Source organism: Mus pahari, chromosome 4 (assembly GCF_900095145.1).
Source record: "Mus pahari chromosome 4, PAHARI_EIJ_v1.1, whole genome shotgun sequence".
NCBI classification, from domain to species: domain Eukaryota; kingdom Metazoa; phylum Chordata; class Mammalia; order Rodentia; family Muridae; genus Mus; species Mus pahari.
The window spans coordinates 49,108,412-49,130,514 of NC_034593.1; the positions used below are offsets into that span (position 1 = coordinate 49,108,412).

General features: G+C 35.4%; 1 protein-coding gene across 8 annotated transcripts in view; it reads right to left on the minus strand.

Moving 5' to 3' along the window:
- Nbea (neurobeachin) overlaps positions 1–22,103 on the minus strand; it is a 554,101-nt gene that overhangs the window by 456,452 nt on the left and 75,546 nt on the right. For all 8 annotated transcript variants that reach the window (XM_029537485.1, XM_029537487.1, XM_021195277.2 and 5 more), the window contains exons 2-4: positions 4,589–4,820; positions 1,080–1,180; positions 663–758 (exon numbers count right to left, since the gene is read on the minus strand). In XM_029537485.1, the coding sequence (XP_029393345.1) occupies positions 663–758; positions 1,080–1,180; positions 4,589–4,820 (429 nt within the window). The remainder of the gene's footprint in view (positions 1–662; positions 759–1,079; positions 1,181–4,588; positions 4,821–22,103) is intronic.

Sequence of the window (22,103 nt, forward strand, 5' to 3'; positions counted from 1 at the left end):
ACCATTTACATGAAACACAAAGTTACTATGGTCAAATTTCCCTCCTCCTAAAAAAATCAACTACAGAAATAAACTCTTACTGCATTCAAAGAATTTCTACAGGCTGTTTTTTGAAACACAGAGTGGGCTAAGTATCATTTCTACCTTGCTCAGCATGTTCCAGACTGTTTCCAACCCTCCTTACTAACTCCCACAATATAGACACATGTGACTGATAAACATGCCACAGAAGTTTCTGATTCTAATGCTTTATGCTAGTGTTTAGTAAGACTTCATTTTCTTAATAGAGCATGAATAGTTACAGCTAAGACAGCCTGTCCTAGAAAGTGTCATTGGAGTAAGAAGAAAGGTCTAAATCGCTGTGAAGCCAAACATGAGTAAACATGGCATAGTGATACAAATCCCTAATCCCAGCATCAGGAAGGCTGAGGCAGGGAGACTGTGAGCTAGAGGCCAGACAGGGCTACATAGCAAGGTTGTTCCCAAACCCCTCCCCAACAATAACAGCAACAGCAGCAGCAACAAAAGAAGCATAAGCACGTACCACACAGTTTGACTGTTTTATTCCTAGGGCAATCTAGAAAAGACATACTAATGGAACACCAAGTAAACTCAGATAAAATAGAGATAGGTAAATATAAACACAGGTATTTAAAGCTTACCGCAGCACTACACCCAGGAAAATTGAAAAATGTATCAGGACCATGTCTTTGTGGCATCTGATTAAGAACTGACAATAATTTTACTGCATGTCTTGGCTGAAAAAAAAATCAAAGAAATAGTTATTATACAAAGTTATTAGCAATAATATATATTTCACCTTTTTTGTAAGGAACACTCAAGAAAGAATCTCTTTATTGTATAATACTTGGGTCCATGACAACTATATGATATCATATTTTAATCAATGTACTGTTTGGTAACTAGTAAGAAATTATATTTAAATGATTTGCTAAATGGATTAAGAAGGAAATAATTATCATTACCAATTCAAATATATGGTTCTCCAGTGACAATCTCTTGAACATTAAGTATTAATGGACTGGTATTAAAGGCTACTCCCTCTGACCACGACTTACCCAGACTCCACTTTCTCCTCGAAGCATGCTGAATAAAAGCTTTAGCTCCTTGACAGTGATGCTGTAGCTTGCCAGAACTCCCAGCATATCCACCAGAAGATCTACAGAGGAGAGTACAGTTACTCTCTACTCCAGGCAGTAACTCAGCTGTCAAGCACTATATTTTTAAAGGTGCGGAAAGTTACTAAATGTTACTTCTACTTACAAATCTAATATAGCTCAGTGTCTTCAAGAATGCAAACATAGAGTTCATTACATGTAGAAAAAAGGAGGATACATATTCAAAGACAGCACTGCACACTGGTTATTTTCAAATGAAACCTCACAGTTGATCAATAAAACATGATAGTGAAACATTTAGCTCTTGGGTAATTTACAATTTTGAGCATTTACTCCATCCACAATGGGATGCTATTCCAAGTGCTATATATGTACTACTATCAGCAACCCTCAAAATCAGACTATGAGTTTTTCAATACTATCATCATCTCCTTTAAAACTGGATAAACTATGGGCCCAGTAACTTAAGTCACATTGTCCAAAAACATATTCACAGCAAATAGGGGAGTCATTATTCCAACCCACACAGCATGAATGATTCCAGAGCTCTCACTGCCACTCACTAATCTAAAAATGGGTCTCATTTAAACATTTAGATATTAAAAATAGCTACTGATAGTCATTATGCTAATGTGAATGTGTTTATGAATGTGTAGCACACTAACTCACCAATGAGAAAAAAATGTCTGTAAACAACTAAATATTTATATATTTATACACACACATACACACACATACACACACAGACACACACACACACACACACACACACACACACACCCATCACCAGTTAATATAAGAGGATAGGTTAGAGTAGACAGAAATAATTAACTATTTACCTTGTCACCAATTAATATGAGGGAAGATTGGGAAGACAGAAACGTTTCATTTTTGTTGTAAAATTAATATTATTAAATACCACAGATTATTGACTAGAATATAAATTATTTATCTATTTCAAATTTTGAATAAGGTTATCATAAGCAACAAGTAATTCATTATAGTTTACTTATTAGCCCAATGAGTAAGCAAACTCAATGGTAAAAATTTTGCCAAATGTGTATAACATTTTTGTGAGATCTTTAAATGACACAAAATATCTCACTATTAAAATAATAAAAATCTTAGTGCAAAAAAATCAAGCTGCTTCTTAACTGAAAATTCTATATTAAAATAAAAAAAAATCTTAAAAGCCAGAATCTTTTAGTTGAAATTTCTATCACTGAAGATTTCTTAAATATTTACATAAGAATATTTTTTTAAAAAATATCAACTTTGAATTTACAATGATCTGGATAATTGGGACAAAATTTATATCAAGTTATTCTTAAACTTTTCAAGTATATAAACACCAAATTATAATTTGTAGATGACCCATAACTAAGCAGTTCGATTTAATTTTATTATTGCAGATAATTTTTCAACAAAAATTTTAAAGAGGAAAAATCTACTAATGCTATAAATTTTTTATCAATTTATTACAAATATTCAACCATATTTTAGTGATAAAATTATTAACTTTAGAGTACCTCTATGTTTTTAATGCATTATAACACTCAAAGATGGGAATTAAGTAGTTTGCTGGTACTCACTCAAACTTTCAGTTAAATATTTAGATTTTAATTTCTCTATTGTAAGTAGTTAAGCAGCATTTTCTGTAGGACACGCATTCCCTTCTCTCATATCCTCAGCTATAAGGTCCTCTGGGAAATAAGTGCTACTGAGAAGAAAATAGAACTCAAGAACTTCACATCTGACAGAAAATGCTTAACATGCTCTCACTGCTGACTTCTCTCAGGAACTCCTATAAATCGCTATACATATTCTGGGCACTCCTCTAGAACTATTCTGTAAAGTAATAAGTACTTTATTTTAGAAAAACAAACAAAAAAACAATAAACAAGCCTTACTCAGCTAATAGGACTCAAAAATCGTATGAGAGCCTACACAATATACTACAGTATTGATACACACATAGATACTCAGACACTTATACAAACCCCCAACATTGGTAGTCATACAAGTTTAATCTCATTTTTAATCATGTTAGTTATTATTCATCCAACACCATGCTTAACACAAATACAAGCTACTTTGGAAGCAACCAGACATGATCTCAAAGTAGTAAAGAAACATAATTTTAAAATTTTAACTTAAGTTTAAAATCTATTCTTGTTAACTCCACTGTTTATTTCCTTCTTTCTTGATAGTGTACTCTGAAATTTTAAAAATTAAAGTCTTTATATGAAATTATAAAAAAATTCTACAGGTTCTGACTCTTTGTAAAAAGTACATACAATATTATACAGTCAAATAAGCACTTTGATAATTGTGGAAATATTTTTATGTCAGAATAAATTTAGACTATACATGTATATATCAGAATATGTCAGAATAAATTTAGACTATACATGTATTTGTAAAAAAGAAAAAACAAATTTTAAACTGCACTTATTTTCTAGAAATAACTGCTGTTCTGGGGTCATTAGCCAAAACATTTCTCCTGAAACATATCTAACCACAGAGAACAGTTAGTTACCTTGCCAAGAGGTAAGAGTGCCAAGATTTCAAGACTACTATTTCAAATAATATATAATGAGCAAAAAAAAAACCATTAACACTTTATATACATTTTACATACTATTCCACAATGTGTATTACACTGGTTTGAATGAGACTGGTTCCCACAGGCTCCCATATTTGAACATTGGCCTCCAGTTGGGGAAATGGACTAGGAGGCCGGGCCTGGCTAGAGGAGGTATGTCAGTTGGGACAATTTTGAGATATCAAAGGGAAGAGGCTAAGAGTGTGCCTCTCTCTGCCTCTTAACTTGACAATACACATGACAGCTCTCAGTTGTTCCTGCTGCATCCTGTGCTCTCCCATCATGGACTCGAACTCTAAGTCCAATTAAACACTTTTTTTTTTCATTAAGCGGCCTTGGTTGCAGTGTCTTAATCCCAACAATAAAAACTCTGAGACTAAAAACATAAAGGCCAAAAAATATGAAATCAAAAAGAGGTCCTAAGAAAAGATTTACCCTGCTGATTCTGTAGGATCCAGGTGCAGCAGATTGGGAGGTTTGGAGCGGGAGGAGCCTGGGGAATGGCTCTGAACTACATATTGTAATATTTTAAATGTGCTGTAGTTCAGTTATATGTAACATAAAAGATACTGTTTGTTTTTCTGATAATTTTCTATTGTTTTTACTCCATAGTACTAAGGATTTTCTAAAAATTGGGGGGGATTGGTCTAGTTTTTATGTTTGCACAGCACAATTTTGTTTTCTTTTCTTGTCTACACATTTACATTAACATAAAAATGTGTCATATATTCTTATTTATTTATATAAATCAAGGCAATTTCTACAAATCTGTCTTCACGTAGACTATCAAGAAGTCCCTGAAACCCTGTCACCATAAAGCACTTTGTTATCAGGTCATGCTTACCTGCTATCATGTCATCCACCGCACTCATTTTCAGCAACACTTGCTCAATCAGCCCCACTTCTGTGCTGGTCTGTAAATTCCGAACACTTTTCCGTAGGATGGCTGTAAACATGCTCCATATTTCTGCTTGGCATGTCACATCACAGTGCTCCAAAAGCTCTGTCATGCATGTTATGCTCTCAGCATCCTGGATAATAAAGTTCATCTCCAAATCAAATTCCCCACCAACCAGCTGAAAGTAAACAGAAGAAAAAAAAAAAAGTAAGCAGAACTGACATGGAAGGCCATTTCCAACATCAACAGAGAATACCATACAATCGAGTATCAAGGAAGCATGGACACTAATAATTTTCTAAGTCATTTTCATAAAGCAAATTTTTGTCAAAGTTTAAGAGTTAAAGATAAAAGGAATGAAAGAGGTCTAATTTTTACAAAGGTGGAAGGAAAATAGTAAATTCAAGTCTAGAGAAACACACACACCGTTAAATAACTGTGGGAGTGAGGAGGGGAATCAGGACAGATTCCCTTTTTAAAAGATCAGAAGAAGAGATACAGTATCTAAGGATAAATATTAAAACAAAATTCACTTTTACTTTTATCTTATTGAACTTCAGGGGAAAAAGATGTAATAAAGAGGAGCTTGGTTCAATTTGCACATGGAAAAGGGAGAAATATGAAACTGATGCAAGAACAACTTACAGTAAGTGTTCAAACATTAAAAAGAATGATTTGTACAGAGAAACATGTAAGGCCTTATAATTGCCTAAACCACAAAATTAAAATGGGGAGAAGTAGATTTACTGTCAATATTATGACTTGTGGCAAATAATTCAAGTTACCACTGTTTCCATAAGCATGCTACTTTGAAAACCATTACCAGCCCCACTAAATGCACAGTACTAGAAACACACAGAGAATAAAATATTATGACATGTTTATCCTTTGTTGATCAAATCACATTAATTATTACTGTGGTATTTGAATAAGAATAGCCCCTATAGGCTCATATATTTGAATGCTTGGGAGTAGTACTAATTGAAAGGGTTAGGAGATGTGGTCTTGTTGGAGAAAGTATGTCACTGGGGATGGCCTTTGAGGTTTCAAATGCCTGCTGCCTTGTCTGACCACAGGAGAGGATACACTTAGTCCTGATGAGCCTTGATAAGCCAAAGTGTGTTGGTACCCAGGGGAGGTCTCCTCTTGACGGGAGAGTAGGGGAAAGAAGGGTAGGAGGGTATGACTGGGAGAAGAGGAAGTGAGCTGTAATTGGGATATAAAGTGAATTAATTAATTAGTTAATTAATTAATTAATGGGAGGGAAAAAAGCCCAAGCCAGGCCCAGTGGTTCTGTCTTCCTGCTGCTCATGGATCCAGATGTAGAACTCTCAATTTACTTGTCTAGCCCCATGTCTGTCTACATGTTGTCATGCTCCCTACCATGACGACAATGGACTAAGCTTCTGAAAGTGTAAGCCAGCCCCAACTAAAGATTTCCATTATAAGAGTTGCTGTGGTCATGGTGTGTCTTCACAGCAATAAAACACTAAGACAATTACATTCAGTTAGAAACATTATTCTTCTTGTACAATGATAACATGAATTCTTTTAGTCTACAGAATAAAAGATTTAGGAAAAAATACTTGTTATTTTTTAAATTGGTATATTTGAAAATATTCATTCATTTGTTCATTTAGTAAGCTTATAAGATCCCAACTCAATTTGCTTCTTAGACCCCTAGAAACAAAAGCCCAGCAAAGAGTTCTTTGTTCTTTTGCCTTCAGTCTGAGTTACGGATGACCTCTGGAACTGGCTCATCTTAAACTCACCCTGGCGCATCTTTGTGTAAGGGACTAAAGATGTTTGCCAAAGATAAGACTGTAACCCTTCCATAGGAGATGGGCTATAATGTATCATCCCCACTCTTATGATATTTACTCAGATCCCCACCAAGAATGTTTACCAAAGATAGCCTGTAACTCTTCAGTAAGAGATGAGCTGAAATGTGTACTCAGCTCCTCATTCTTTGTCAACTCCCCCACCCCCTTCCTTTAAAAAGCTCTCAATTGAAACTGCTTAAGGGTTGATGTCCTATGAGCTAGTCCTCAACATGTTGATTTTTCCCGATTAAACCTCATGCATATTGCATCAAGAATGGTTTCTCTCCAGTTATTGGGGCGTCATCTCATCCTGGGACCTGAGCGAGGATCTCCCCGGGAACGGGGGTCTTTCAAGCTGTTTTGTGATAACTTTTTTGTAACTATTAAATACTAATAGACAAGAAAAAGTTCACACACAAAGAATGATAAGTTCCAGGAAGAGGTATAAATATGCATATAAATTATCTTATTCAAAACCAGCAAGCCCATAAAATAATAAAGCATAAAGGTTGGTTTAAGATAAGAGTAACTGTAAAGTGAAAGCAAAGGAAATCAAATTGAAAAGACAGGAAGTAAAACGCGAGAAACACACTTTCTACAACTGGAGGATGCCCAAATCTAGACTAACAGGGTTATTAACAGGACAAATGATGATAGCACCACCGCCTCACCTAGCAGAGCATCAGAACTACGCAACTGCTTTATATCATCCAAGAGTCTATTATTATATTTACTTTAATGAAAAAGAATCTTAGGTACAGAGTTAAAAATCTTGAAGACATTCATTGGATGGGGGCTCCAAGGTCCAACTATGAGAAGACTGTCTATATGAAAATTTATATAAAAATATAATTTAGGAAAATCTAAGTCATATTAAATTAAACATACTTCTCAAATTTTAAAATTTTATGTTCAAGGAACATTTTTAAATTACAATACAAAATTATATTTCAAGTAGGCAGCCTAAATTTTGACCTGTGATTGAACTATTCTCCAGTTTTGCCTTTGCATCTGAAATCACATTGACTATTATTTCTGGTTTATTTCTGAAAATTACTGCAATAGTGGATTTTTGTGAGTCTGAGGGCAACTTTGTAGACACAGAAATACCGAGTGAGCTCAAAGTCTGCAAGAGAGTACATAATAAGCCTCACTGAAAAAGAAAAAGAAAAGAAAAAAGTATAGATGCCCAGCATTAACACCTGGCCTCAGCATCTACACACAAGTGCACAAACATCATTATGTTCAGTCACACACTCACCCACAGTCAGCATTACGTTATTAGGAAAGCAGAGCAACCATAACTCTCCATCTAAAACATGGACTTGTCTGACCCAATACAGCTGAAGACCCACAAAACAGAGCCAGTGAGATTTCAGACAATGCAATGTATGCTATGCCATGACATTATCTTCTTACGTTTCCAACACAGTGTACTGTGCCATGTCATTCTATTTTCTTGGGAATCTATCAAACTCAACTATTATTTTTATCATTCCATATAAGTAAAGAACAAATATCCATTCGTTATTCTATGTCTAATTAACCCGAGTCATAACAATATTAAGCTAATCTCGAGTCCTTAGCAACCCAGGAGAGGTTTTCCATCTCACTGACATAAATATTCACTATGAAATTAATAGCAGGTATGAAGCCATACATATGACCCAGTGTCTAAATATGTAGACACTCCAGTAATAAGAACAAAAAATGAAAAGGACATCACTGAATGTTTTCAGACTAATTTGTTAAACAAGTTTCAAATATTATAGCACTGTCTGGTATAAATTCCCCAAATGTATAAATGTATTAAGTAATTAACTATGAGAATGTCTCAGATAAACGAGAAAGGGTTTGCTTTATACAGAAGAAATACCCACAATTCTAGCAATTAGGCTCTGCTATATAAAGTCTAAGTGTCCATCTTTCATAGTTGATAACATAACATCCTTCTATGTATCATTCAATCACAAAAACTACAGTCAAGGTTCCATAATTTTGTGATCCAAATACCAAAAACAAGCCTCAGAGATATTGCAGTGTGTGCCTGTTTCATCTAGACAAAGCTAGCTTTCTAACTTGTATGGTGGTTTTTAGCACAGTTGTGTTAAAGAGACTATAGTAGGAAACTATCTTCCAAAATTAGCAAAATCCCTCTATTTAACAAGTGGTCTATTAGTTATCAGCAGTTAAAACATTGAAACAAAAGCAGTGCTGGAATTACAGGCATGAGCCACCACACCCACATATAAAGTAGATTTCAAACATTCAATTATAGGAGAATCCAGGGCTCTTAAAAAAAAATAATCATAGAAAACATTCTGAAAGTCACAACATGTGACACAAGAAAGTCTAAGTGCTTTGTCATGTCCCCAATATTGGGAAATAAACAAAACGAAAAAGTTGCAGTAAATTCCTGTACCATATAATGAAACTGGCTGGCAAGTTCCTGAGACTTTGGATTCTCAATGTATGGCTTTGGCACTCTGTTGTCACAAGAAAGTATGCTCTTTTCCTACAGGCCTTACCCCACTCAAAAATAAACATTAGAGCTGAACTTTTTAATGACAAAACCTTATTTACATAAGAAAGTTTACTGATAAAGCATCTAGAATATAAAATGTCTAGAAAATGCATTGTATTATATAAGAATTAAGAATTATAATTACTAATATTTTAAGTATTTTGTAAGATTTTTAGAATCACAGACTATTGGGATAATACAAAATAAATCAGTATTACTTGGGTCAAAAAGAACAATTATAAACCAGTTAAGAGTTTTTTGCATTTCATTTATTATAACACAATCTAAAATTACAAAACATTCATTAAATCTCTATTTACTACTTACATTCAGTCACCTTCCTATTCATAGATGCTGATATTTTAAAAGGTATACAAAGTCACTATTCATCTAAAACTGTTTACATTTACTTCCTATAAACGACTGAGTTTTTTCATCAGTATTTTAAATTTCATTATGTCTCCAAGTATCTCCAACATAAATCTCCAAATACCAATGGCTAGAATCCCAAAAAACCTTTCCCAGAAAGACTGTCTTTCTGTATATTTCCATTATAATCCATCCACACATCAGTCATTAAATAATATTAGGGACTAAACATGTGCTTTCTCCAACATCCACTGAATGAGGTCTTAATCTCCAGTTAGACAGTATTAGAGGCTGAGGTCTTTAGAACCCAATTAGTTGAGATTTAAATCATGAGAGCAGATCTCTGAATATAAGATTAGTGATTATGTAGAAAGAAGAGACACCAGACCTTCATCTCTCTGCCACAAGATAATACTATGAGAGACAGATATCTATAATCCAGAAAATAGGTCTTTATCCATTAATGGTAGCAACTAAACTGTAAAAATTTCCAGCTTCTTCTAAAATTTCACATCATTTTTGTCTCTTGAAAATTAGCATACAGAGTGTGATGGTTTAAATGGTAATGGTCTATATAGACTCATGTGTTTGAATGCTTGGCCCATAGTGAGTGGTATTATTAGGAGATTTGACCTTGTTGGAGTAGATGTTGCCTTGTCGTAAGAAGTGTGTCATTGTGGAGATAGGCTTTGAGGTCATATATGTTCAAGCTATGCCCAGTTTTGTACACGGTCTCCTGCTGCCTGCAGATCATGATGTAGAACTCTCAGCTCTTTCTCAAGCACCATGTCTGCCTGGACTTTGCCATGCTTCCTGCCATGATGATAATGGACTAAACCTCTGAAATTGTAAGCCAGCCCCAATTAAATGTTTTTCTTTATAAGAGTTGCCATGGTTATGGTATTTCTTCACAGCCATAAAATCCTAAAAGTAATGAGTTTAATTGTGGTATTTTCATATGTACCTTGTCCTTTCGTCAGGATCTCTTAAAATTACATATTTTTAATAATTTCATACATAAATACAACATACTCAGCTCACAGTCACTCCTCTTTTCCCACCTTCAGCTCTTCCCAAAACTCCCCCAACTACGTCCTACATCCAGCTTGGGGTCCTCATACTTTTCTAATATTTCACTGAGAACAATCAGTGACAACTTATGCGTATCAGTGTAGAACGGGAGCTTAGCACCTAATCTGGCTCCCAACCTCAGCAGCTATCAACTTCCAAATACTCTTCTGTTAGGGGTAGGGCAGTGTTCTCTCTGTGCTTGGAGCATTGACTGCTCTGATTTTATGCAGGAAAACACCACTGCTTTGAGTTTATGAGCATAACTGTGCTGTCATGTCCAACTTCAAACTGTCCTCTTGTCTCTTACAATCTTTCCAGCCCTCTTTGATCATATTCCCTGATCCTTGTGTGATAAAGAATATGATACAACCTCCTTATTCACTTGTCTGTCTCATCAGACTCCCCAAAGATCATTCTCTTCCTACAAGGAGTCTCCTTTCTACTGATCTGCCATATAGGCTCTATTGCAATCTTCAGGACTTAGTCAAGGTCTCCCCTTCCCCTGATTGACCATATCCAGTTCCATAACAGTACATATACATGTGTGCATACTTCAATACACACAGAAACACACACACCTAAAACTAAAATCCTAAATGTACATGAGATAAAACATTGTATCTGTTTTAATGACTCAGGCTTACTTTACTTAACATCAGGATCTCCAGTTCAGCATCATGATCTCTGGTTCCATTTTTTTTTTTCCACAAGTGTCATGAATATATTTCTGACTACGGCTCAACAAAATTCCATTATGGGAATAATGCTTTCTTTCTTTTTTCTCTCATCTATTTATGGATATCTAAGTTGGTTCCATTTCTTAGCTACTCTGCATAATGTAGCTATAAATGTGAATGTGCAAATAACTCTATGGTAGGATATAGTATCCTTTGAGTAGTACAGCTGGATCCTATTGTACGTAGTTTATTCTCAGTGATTTTTAGAGGCCATACTATTTCCATAGTTACTGTACCAGTTTACATTTCCACCATCAGTAAATAAGAATCCCTTTTCTCCGCATTTGTTGTCCTTTGTTTTCTTGATATGAGCCACTGTTACTGGAGTGGAGATGTGTAGATTGTCGTCTGTAAGCAGGTGAAGGTGGGTGAAAGATAAGGCTGGAGCCTGTGATTGGGCAATGGAAAAGGAAGTCAGGCTGAGAATTTTAGAGGAGTACAGATAGACAGAGGGACAGGGGGGAGAGGGTAGGATACAAGATGAAACCTATATGAGAGGAAGAGGAGCCAGAAGCACACAGTCCTGGGAACATTCTTAGATAGATGATTAAATAATAAGTAGGGTGTGTTTGCCCTATCTAGGGACAACTGAGTTTTGAGCTCATTGTGTGGGCGTTTTATGGGTTGAGACTTCACTGACATAAATCTGACTGATATATTACAAGCCTCTAGAGTTTTGATTTTACCAGGTTACAGGGATTTGTGCAGCTAACCACGGAGCAGATGGTTGGGAATGTGAGCAGGATCCACCCCAAGAGAATGGAAGGTTGATCACTACTGCATGGAGACCCAGTACATCGGAAACCGCGTAATGAGAAATTAGCCGGTGCTAGCATGGGGAATTTTTTTTTAAACATATTTCACGCAACAGAGAGCGATTCTCAGTGTGGTTTTAATTTATACTTTAAGTGAACACACTTTAAAATATGTGTCAGCCATTCAGTTTCCTTCTTTCAGAAACTTCTTCAGTCAATTTGCCCATTTACTACTGATAGAAGATCTGGAAGGTTTTGTTTTGTGGTGCTTTTTGTGGTTTGCCTTTTAAGTTTTGCAGTTATTTAATGAAGTCTAAACATTAACACCCTCTTTATGTACAGTTGATGACGATTCTCTCTCTTTCTGAGAGCTACCTCTTCATTCTGGGAATTGTTTCCTTTGTTCATTTCCTGTAATCTTATTTGCAATCCCATTTGCAAAGTCTTGGTGTTATATTTTTGCTACTCCAGTTCTTTTCATAAAAGCTACAAATACCTAGATCTACATATTTCCCTATCAGTTATATCAACATCTTTTATTTGAACTGATTGCTATATTGGGTGGGAGACAGGAGAAATCAGTCTTCTATGTGGATATGCAGTTTATCAGCACCAATTATTAAAGACGCTGTTCTTTTCTACATGAATGCATTTTATATCTTTGTAAAATAAATAAATGGCTACGGAATATGGTTTTATCTCTGAGTCTTTTATTATATTCCATTGATCTATACATTAATTTTTCTGTCAATACCATGCTGTTTTATTACTTAGGGATCTATAATTTGATGCCAGGTACCATTATAACCCTACATTGTTTCTGCTTAACCATGCCTTGGTGATTTGTTTATTTGTTTATTTGTTGTGGGTCTTCTGTTCTTCCATGTGAATTTTAGTACTCTTTTCTCATTCTCTGAAGAACATCAAAGGAACCTTGAAGGAGATTATATAAACTCTGTACACTCCTTTTAATAACATGACCATTTTTACAATAGTAACTTTGCCAATCCATAAGCACAAAAAGTCATTCCATCTTTAGTGACTTACTCAAATTATTTATTTGGTATCTTAAGACATTTTAATGTACAGTAATTTCACCTCTCTAGTTGGGTAGAATCCAGGTTTTTGTTGATATGTGTAGGGGTTTTCTGTTTGTTTTGGGGTTTGGGTTTTTGTTGTTGTTGTTGTTGTAAGCTGTTGTGTAATACATTTTTGCTAATTCTTAGTAAGTTCATTACTGTTTCAGAAAAAAAAGCTGATTTTTAAAAATTATTTTATAGCATATTACTGTGTGGGAAGTTTCAGTTTTAAACATTTAATGGTTTGAGTTTTTAGGGTCTTCTTAAGTAAAGTTAAGTATAGTAGATATAAATACAGAAAACTTTATTTTTTCCTTTCCTATTTGTTCCCTTTTATTTTTCTATTCTTGTTCAAGCTATGATTTTGCGCTCATTTATCTGATTTTGATAATAGGGTATATTGATATTAGTTGTTCTCTATAAGAAGGGATTCTTTCTTTTTTTTTTTTTTTTTTTTTTGGTTTTTTGAGACAGGGTTTCTCTGTGTAGCCCTGGCTGTCCTGGAACTCACTCTGTAGACCAGGCTAGCCTCGAACTCAGAAATCCGCCTGCCTCTGACTCCCAAGTGCTGGGATTAAAGGTGTATGCCACCACTACCCGGCCATAAGGGATTCTTATCTGCTGATAATGGGAATATAAACTGTTACAGTAACTATGGAAATCAATATGGCCTCTAAAATTCACTGAAAACAGAACTACTAACTTATTATAGAACCCAGCTATACTCCTCAAAGGATTCTACACCCAATCATAGATATAATAGGCTCCATGATTAATTTGGAAGACATACATAAAACTGAGAATCAGGACTGCTGACCCATGATATTATTATTTATATAAAAAAATGACGTTTTTTGTCTTTTTGGTGTTTTGTGGATTTGGGTATATCAATGCTCAGTATATACATCTTTATAGCTATTTTTTTTTCTTCATCATGAATTGTAGCATTCTTCTGTCTTCTATTTATGGTTTGAAGTCTATCAGATAACATAACAGATTTGCAGTTTGTTTTAGCTTTCAGCAGGTTGTGTCACAGTGGCTTCCTCACTCACTTTTTATAGTTTTGTTGGTGCTTTATACATCTGATCGATTAATGATGAATGTTTCCTCTAATTTTTATTTTGTCTCTTTCTTACCCCTTTTCTTTATTTGTTTCATTCTATGTAAGTCATCCTGGTAAGTTGCCTTCACTTGGATTTACGATCCTCCCTACCATAAGGAGAAAGAAAGCCAACTCCAGTAACAAAATGACTTGACAGAAGTTCCAAGGTTAGGCTGCAGAAGACACTTGCATACTATATTTGTGTTCCCAGCTGAGGTTTAGAAACAATGGTACTAGGGTTTTATTGTGATAAATGTAATTTATAGTTTTTAGAGCCTAAGTGTATTATGTTAGTTTCTTTTCCCAGGATTGCTAAGATAAGCTACCCTGACAAAAGCAACTAACGGGAGAAAGGGTTTATTTTGTTAATAGCAAGAAAGACAAATAGCAGGAACTTAGACTAGCTGTTCACATTGCATCCATAGTCAAGAAGTAGTGAGCATTAATGTTTCAGTTTAAACCACCCTCCTTTGTATCCAGCCTACAATCTCAGTCACTTGCAGTGCATCTGTTCACCTATACTGAAACAATCCTCCTTTGTATCAAGCCTACAATCTCAGCCACTTGCAGTGCATCTGTTCACCTATACTGAAACCACCCTCCTTTGTATCCAGCCTACAATCTCAGTCACGTGAGGTGCATCTGTTCACCTATACTGAAACACTCCAGGTAATTCCCCCCCCCCCAGGCATGTGCTGAGACATTTGTCTCTTGTCACAGCACATCATTGTAAATCATAAACTTTCCTCTCCTGTTCCCAACATGTCATGTTCATCTCATAATGAAAATCACAATCCAACTTCAAAAATCTTCACATTCTAACATTTCTAAGAGTTTAAAACTTCAAACTCAAGCCAGGCATGGTGGCACACGCCTTTAATTCCAGCACTTGGGAGGCAGAGGCAGTGAATTTCTGAGTTCGAGGCCAGCCTGGTCTACTGAGTGAGTTCCAGGACAGTCAGGGTTATACAGAGAAACCCTGTCTCGAAAAACTAAAAAACCAAAAAAAAACTAAAAAAAAAAAAACCTTCAAACTCCACATCTCAACTGAGACCCAGGGCAGTCTCTAGACTGCTACTAGAATATCAAAAATAAGTTACAGACTTCCACCACACAATGGCACAAAACGAACATTCCCATTGCAAAATGAAAGAATCAGAGCATAACAAGAAAAGCAAGACCAAAAATACAGCAGGACAAACATGAAATCCTACAGGTGCATGTCCATCATCTGGAGCTCATAATGTAATTACATGGGTTCCAAAAGGTTCTCACCTACATGGGTGTCAAAAGGTTCTCATCACCTCACTGTTCCATCTCTGCCTCCTGCAGCATATACACAGCCTTCTCCCTAGGCCAGCTGCACTCCATACCTACTGCTTTCATTGGGAATCATCCAATAATCCCAGTCCTAAATCTCTAATATTTAGGGTTTCTCAATTGCAACTTAAGCTTTGCCTTCATGCAATGGCATCTCAAGAACTCTTCGCACACACAGGCAGAAGTCAGGAGAATATGTGCAGAAGCCAGCTTCCTCTTTCCAACATTCAGTTTCTGTGGCTCAAACTTGGATCATCAGACTTGATGGCAAGCCTACTGAGATACCTTACCAATATATACTTTTAGATAAAGATTATGTACATAAAATAAAATGTGTTATTTGTCTCTCTAGATCTAGCTTATTCCACTGAAATGATTGAGTTTAGTTTTTTTTTTTTTTTTACTTCATTCCCTTAGGGCATCAAAGATGGCTCCAAATTTTGATTATTGTGAATAGTACAGCACTAAAACCATAAATGCAAGTAGCTCTGAAGTATGCTCACTTAAATTTTTTGGGTTTATGAAGAGGAATAGTCTAGCTTCAGTTTTTTGAGGAACTTCCCCACAGATGTCCACAGTGTCTGCTCTGGTTTGCATACCTACCACCAATGCATAAGTTTATTTTTAATAGTATTTGTTGAACAGTCCTTTTTCAAGTGAAAGAGTACAAATGGCCAATAATTGCATGAAATAATAGTCAGGATCTTTAGATATTGTAGAAATAAAAATCAAAACTTCATTTGGCTATCATCAACAAAACTACAAGTTCAAGTGTTGGCAAGGACGCCAGGGAAAGGAAATATTTAAACACTGTTCATGGCAAAGTAAACTAGACCACCCACCTATACAATAAGAACATGGTTGCTACAAAAAATTAAAACTGAAACAATTTTATGATCAAATTATACTCTTTTGGGATATAAAAAGTATCCAAAAGTATCAAAGTCAGATTACTATAACCCTACTATATGTAGCTATCATCTATGTCCATCCTAGCACTGTTCAAAATAGCAAAATTACTGAACTAGCAGACAAGGTAACCAAGAACGGATTAGGAGAATGAAAAGGTGATACATGTACATGATGAAACTGTATTCAGCCACTGAAAAAGAATAAGATAGAACTGTGGTGAGGGCTCAGGAGATAAAGCCATAGTACAGATCCCAGATCCCATATAAATGTCAGGCAAGCAAGAGACTACCAAAACAGAACTTAAGAGAATAGACACAAGACTCGGAGTCAAGCTGTGTAGCTAAACCAGCAGCAATCAATGAGTTCTGGGTTCAGCAAGAAACCCTGCCTCAGTAAATAAAGTGGAGAGCAATAAACTCTTCTTCAATAACAAGCACAAGTATACATGTAATTGAATGTGCATGCATGCACATGCACACACACACACACACACACACACACACACACACTCACTCATCTAAAAAAGTAGGATAAAGTTATTTTTAGGAATTGAAGGATTATGCTTTGGGATGTGGAATTTAAGGTAGAGGACAGGGAGAAAAGGGACACAAAAATAAAAGAATGATTAAAGAGTGTACGAACAGAGAAGAGTGAGAGGGGAAGGAGAATACAAAAGGGTTATTAGAACATGACTATGTGCCTTATCTAGATACACAAATGTAATAAACCTACAAACTAAGGGAAAACACTTATAAAGGTCATATTTAGCAAAGAAACCATATCTATACTTTGTATAGTACTCTCAAAACTCAATAGTAAAATTCAACTAAATCACAGAAAGGGCTGTGAACATTATATATGGCATAAAATTCATATACTTTTTCCTATTGTAAGTAATCTTTGAAGGAACAATTTAATTTCACTTCCTAAGAAGGTTTTCTTGAATATTTCTTTTTAAAATTAAAAGTATTTCCTTCTCTGATTCTATGACACTTTCACAAAACCTCTAATAACTCTACTATATGTGACATTTAATATGATTTGAGATACAAGAAGAAAGATATATAAAACTCCTTTAAAATATTAGCAACTTTAAAATGAGGTACAATAGTATACTTTCTCATATTTTATGCTTGATTCTAGGTAAAAGAACAAAAAGTAATTTGGGGTGGCTTTCATCATCTACTACATTGAAAAAACTTCTCTAGAAAGAAGGAAATGATTGACAGAATTTGGAGAGAATGTGAAGAACAAGCAGAAATTAGATTTTTTTCTCATATTAAGCAATCAGAATATTACAAACCATCATTTTATCTTTTTAGGATTATCTTGTTTCTCCCTTGGACTCCAGGAAGTAAAAGAATAATTTAGTGAACAAAATTAGGACTCTATGATATTCTTAATAATCTTCCACCCTTTTAGTCTTTAGATATCTAATACTGCAAGTCAATTCAATACTGCAAGTCAATTCAAGTCAATCTTAGAAGCATGGACAATATAAAATATAAGACTCTGCCATTATTAACTTGTGATTAAGGATATTCTTCAATCTTAAAGTATAACAACATGAATTTCAGAGAGATATAATAATGCAAACAGAAACAGGATAGTTTAAAAGTATCATTTTTTGAACTGGCTGTATATTAAGTATTATGAATGCAGTATCTTCTAATTCTAAAATGTCTGGGTGATGTGGATCCCAATGATGTTAGCATAAGTGAAATAACCTGCTCAAGATCCAATGCTAGCATCAAATCAGAATTTAAACTCATACATTCTCTGCATCTTGAAGTGTAGAGACTATTTCTTGTACACTATGTAAAAGCATTCACTTGTCAATATAAACTGATTGGCCAAGGAGTTGAGGCAGGATTAGAAGATGGGACATCTGGTAGACAGAAAGGAATTCTGAGATTGAGTGAGGTGAAGGGAGATTTGTCCAGACACAGAGAAAGTCACATGAAGCTGAGGACTAGGTAACCAGCCACCTTTAACTTAGACTACTCTAAATGGGATAAATGAGTTACAAGGTAGCAGAAATGAGCCAAGGCTATTGGCCTAGATATTTATTCATATATAAGGAGTCTGAGAGACTTTATTTTGTGAATCCAGGCATGAGTGTATAGACTGGAGGCTAGAGATGGTTCCTACTACATTGAAGGGTAAGTACCAGAGAAACCATACCTCAGAACACATACAAATACCTCCACTAGTCCTTTAACTCTCAAGCTTTGTCACTAATCATTGGCATACATGGTGTGACATTTAGATGATTAGTACAAAGAAAAACATTTGTAATTTTGGCATAAACATAATAAAAATTTATGATTCATATAACAAAGACAACGTTAAAAAAAAAAATCTGCTTGTTTTTCCAACCTGCTTTCTACTGGTGTTCTTTAGAAGCAGATACTACTGGCAATCTTTCTGTGGCATAGAAGTACTGCAACAAATGTTCCACACAAACTCTAGGGAAAGAGGGAAATATAAAGGAACAACTTCCCAACAGTAAATGTCTACTTCAGATATTGCATTAATATATGTTAAACCACATGTGGCTTACCAAAAGTATTGTGACCACTTTTATGTATTTTACAAAAATGGATTACAACAACTGATACAAGTACTATCTACAGCACAGATCCAACAGTGACCATAGCAGCAGGTATAAGTACACATTTGTTCTCATAACCAACCCAACAACTATAGTGAAGTAATAATATACAGTACTGGTTGCAAAATAACCATCCTTTTAAATCCTAACTCCTATTCCATCAGTAAAAATACTATTCCACTTTATAAATAACAAAAAAGCAAATAAGACTTTCACCGATTAAAAACTAAGAATATTCATAGCCTTTCACTACTAAAATTATGTCATTCAATCAGAAAAAATGATGAAAACTTGAATATACACAGTCATAAAAGAAAACAACTGAAGAATAATTGAAAACAATCAAATAATGAAAACAGTAAGAATGTTATTAACTCTAAAGATTTCTTTAAACACAGGCGTGTGTGCAGGCACACACACACACACACACACACACACACACACACACACACACACATCTAGGCAAGAGACATAGGTCTGACAGCAAGAACTTTTCAGATTGTAAGGAACCATGTCTCTTTTCTAGCCTAAACACTTCAATGGTTTTTCAAAGTTCTTGTTGTTGAAAACAAACTTGTCCTCACAGTCTACTAAATCAGTGTAATTTATACCTAATTGTGCGATTTATATTCTCTTACCAATTTACAAATTCATGTTTCTCTCCTTTTTGCTTAGTAAGTTCCCCTTACACATTATCTAGGTCATTTGCAAAATAGGTCACTCATAAAATAGTTCATCGATCCTCCCTCCAGCACCTAGGTCTGTGCACTTTTCTATGTGCCTGCCATGTTTTTCACTGCCTTTTTTTATATGACTGAGTTCCCTATTCTGTTATTACTGTTCTCTATTCAATAATGGATTTGATGCTGTGCAACTATTTTCCTCAAATTAAAATACTCCTTGGCAGAAGGAGGGCAGCTAGAGGCACCAAGAAGCGGATGAAACAACTCAAAGGTTAAAGAAGCTCAGAAACTTGCAAAAGTCAGGAAGCTCACAAAGTTATAAATCAGCAGGATTCCTCTAGAGCTTAGAAAGTACTAAGGATAATGGGCAGCAAGTAACAAGGATTCAGAGTATATGAGCTATCATCCATACTTGAGCAAGCAACTGTTTAAATCATTCACATTCCAGTAATTAACCTTGATAAAGTAGTGTTTCAATGAGTTAACACTTCAGTAAAATTGTTTCTTAAATTTTTGGTCAGCACACTATCTGGGCTGAACAAATATTTGTTCACATCTTCCTATGACAGCCTACACAATAGGTTTTCTTTATATCAACACGTGTTATTTAATGTTTGGTGACATAGTTCAAAGGGCAGAACTTACCTAGTAATACAACAAAGAAGCATTAATTCATTCGGCACTATGCATAATCTCTACTTAATGTAGACACATATTATATAATCTATGCTTAATATAGACACATATTAACTGCATCCCATAAGAAGGCCATAAGTTCTGTAATGTCAGGGTGTTAATTTTGCTTTCTAATAGATACTCCAGTTTATACATTTGTACGTGATGCATGAATTTCCAATGCCATGCCAAAAAAAAAAAAAAAAAAAAGGAAGAGGGGAGGGGGGGGGGGGGGGGGGGGGGGGGGGGGAGGGACAGGAAAAAAAAAAAGAGAGAGAGAGAGAGAGAGAGAGAGAGAGAGAGAGAGAGCACTACTCCTTAGATAGTGATGCAGTTGAAGTAATCAGTGCTTGCCTAGCCTCTATAAGTCCCTAGATTCAATCCCCAGAATGAGGGGTGATAGGTGGTGATGAGAATTTCCATTTAAAGGCCAAAGAAATAAAAAGACAAACTTAAAACAAAACCAAGCAGCTGATGAATGAATTATGAAAACTATATTCTCTAATCATATGAAAATTAATCTTATAAAAATTTTAAAACTCCATTCCTTTACCATAACACTTAAGAAACTTTTAACAAATATTGATTCAAATGTACCCTACACTGCCTGGACAGCCCTCTTGTAGATTCTTAACCAGAGTTATACAACATGTAAATTTTTTAAGATTTAATTTTATTATAATAGTATTTTCCCTGCATGTATGTATATGTACGGGCAATGTGCCTATTGTGAACAAATGCCAGAATAATTCATTGAATATCCTGGAACATGGATTTCAGCAGTTGTAAGACAGATAGATCTACAGACAGGTAGATCAATGGAATAGAATAGAAGACCCAGAAATGAACCCACACACCTATGGTCACTTGATCTTTGGCAAAGAAGCTAAATCCATCCAGTGGAAAAAAGACAGCATTTTCAACAAATGGTGCTGGCTCAACTGGCAGTTAGCATGCAGAAGAAAGTGAATTGATCTATTCTTATCTCCTTGTACAAAGCTCAAGTCTAAGTGAATCAAGGACCTCCACAAAAAACCAAACATTGAAACTTACAGAAGAAAGAGTGGGGAAGAGCCTCGAACATATGGGCACAGGGGAAAGATTCCTGATCAGAACACCAATGGCTTGTGCTGTAAGATCAAGAATTGACAAATGGGACTTCACAAAATTGCAAAGCTCCTGTAAGGCAAAGGACACTGTCAAGAAGACAGAAAGGCCACCAACAGATAGGAAAAAGATCTTCACCAATCCTACATCCAATAGAAGGCCAATAGCCAATATATACCAAGAACTCAAGAAGTTAGACTCCAGAAAAACAAATTACCCTATTAAAAACTGGGGTACAGAGCTAAACAAAGAATTCTCAACTGAGGAATACCAAATGGGTGAGAAGCACCTAAAAAAAAATGTTCAACATCCTTAATCATCAGGGAACTGCAAATCAATAACAACCCTGAAATTCTACCTCATAACAGTCAGAATGGCTAAGATCAAAAACTCAGGTGACAGCAGCTGCTGGTGAGGATGTGGAGAAGGAGGAACACGCCTCCATTCCTGACGGGATTGCAAGCTTGTATAACCACTCTGGAAATCAGTTTGGTGGTTCCTCAAAAAAAATGACATAGTACTACCTGAGGACCCAGCAATACCACTCCTGGGTATATATCCAGAAGATGGTCCAACTGGTAATAAGAACACATGCTCTACTATGTTCATAATACCCTTATTTATAATAGCCAGAAGCTGGAAAGAACCCAGATGTCCCTTAACAGAGGAACAGATACAGAAAATGTGATA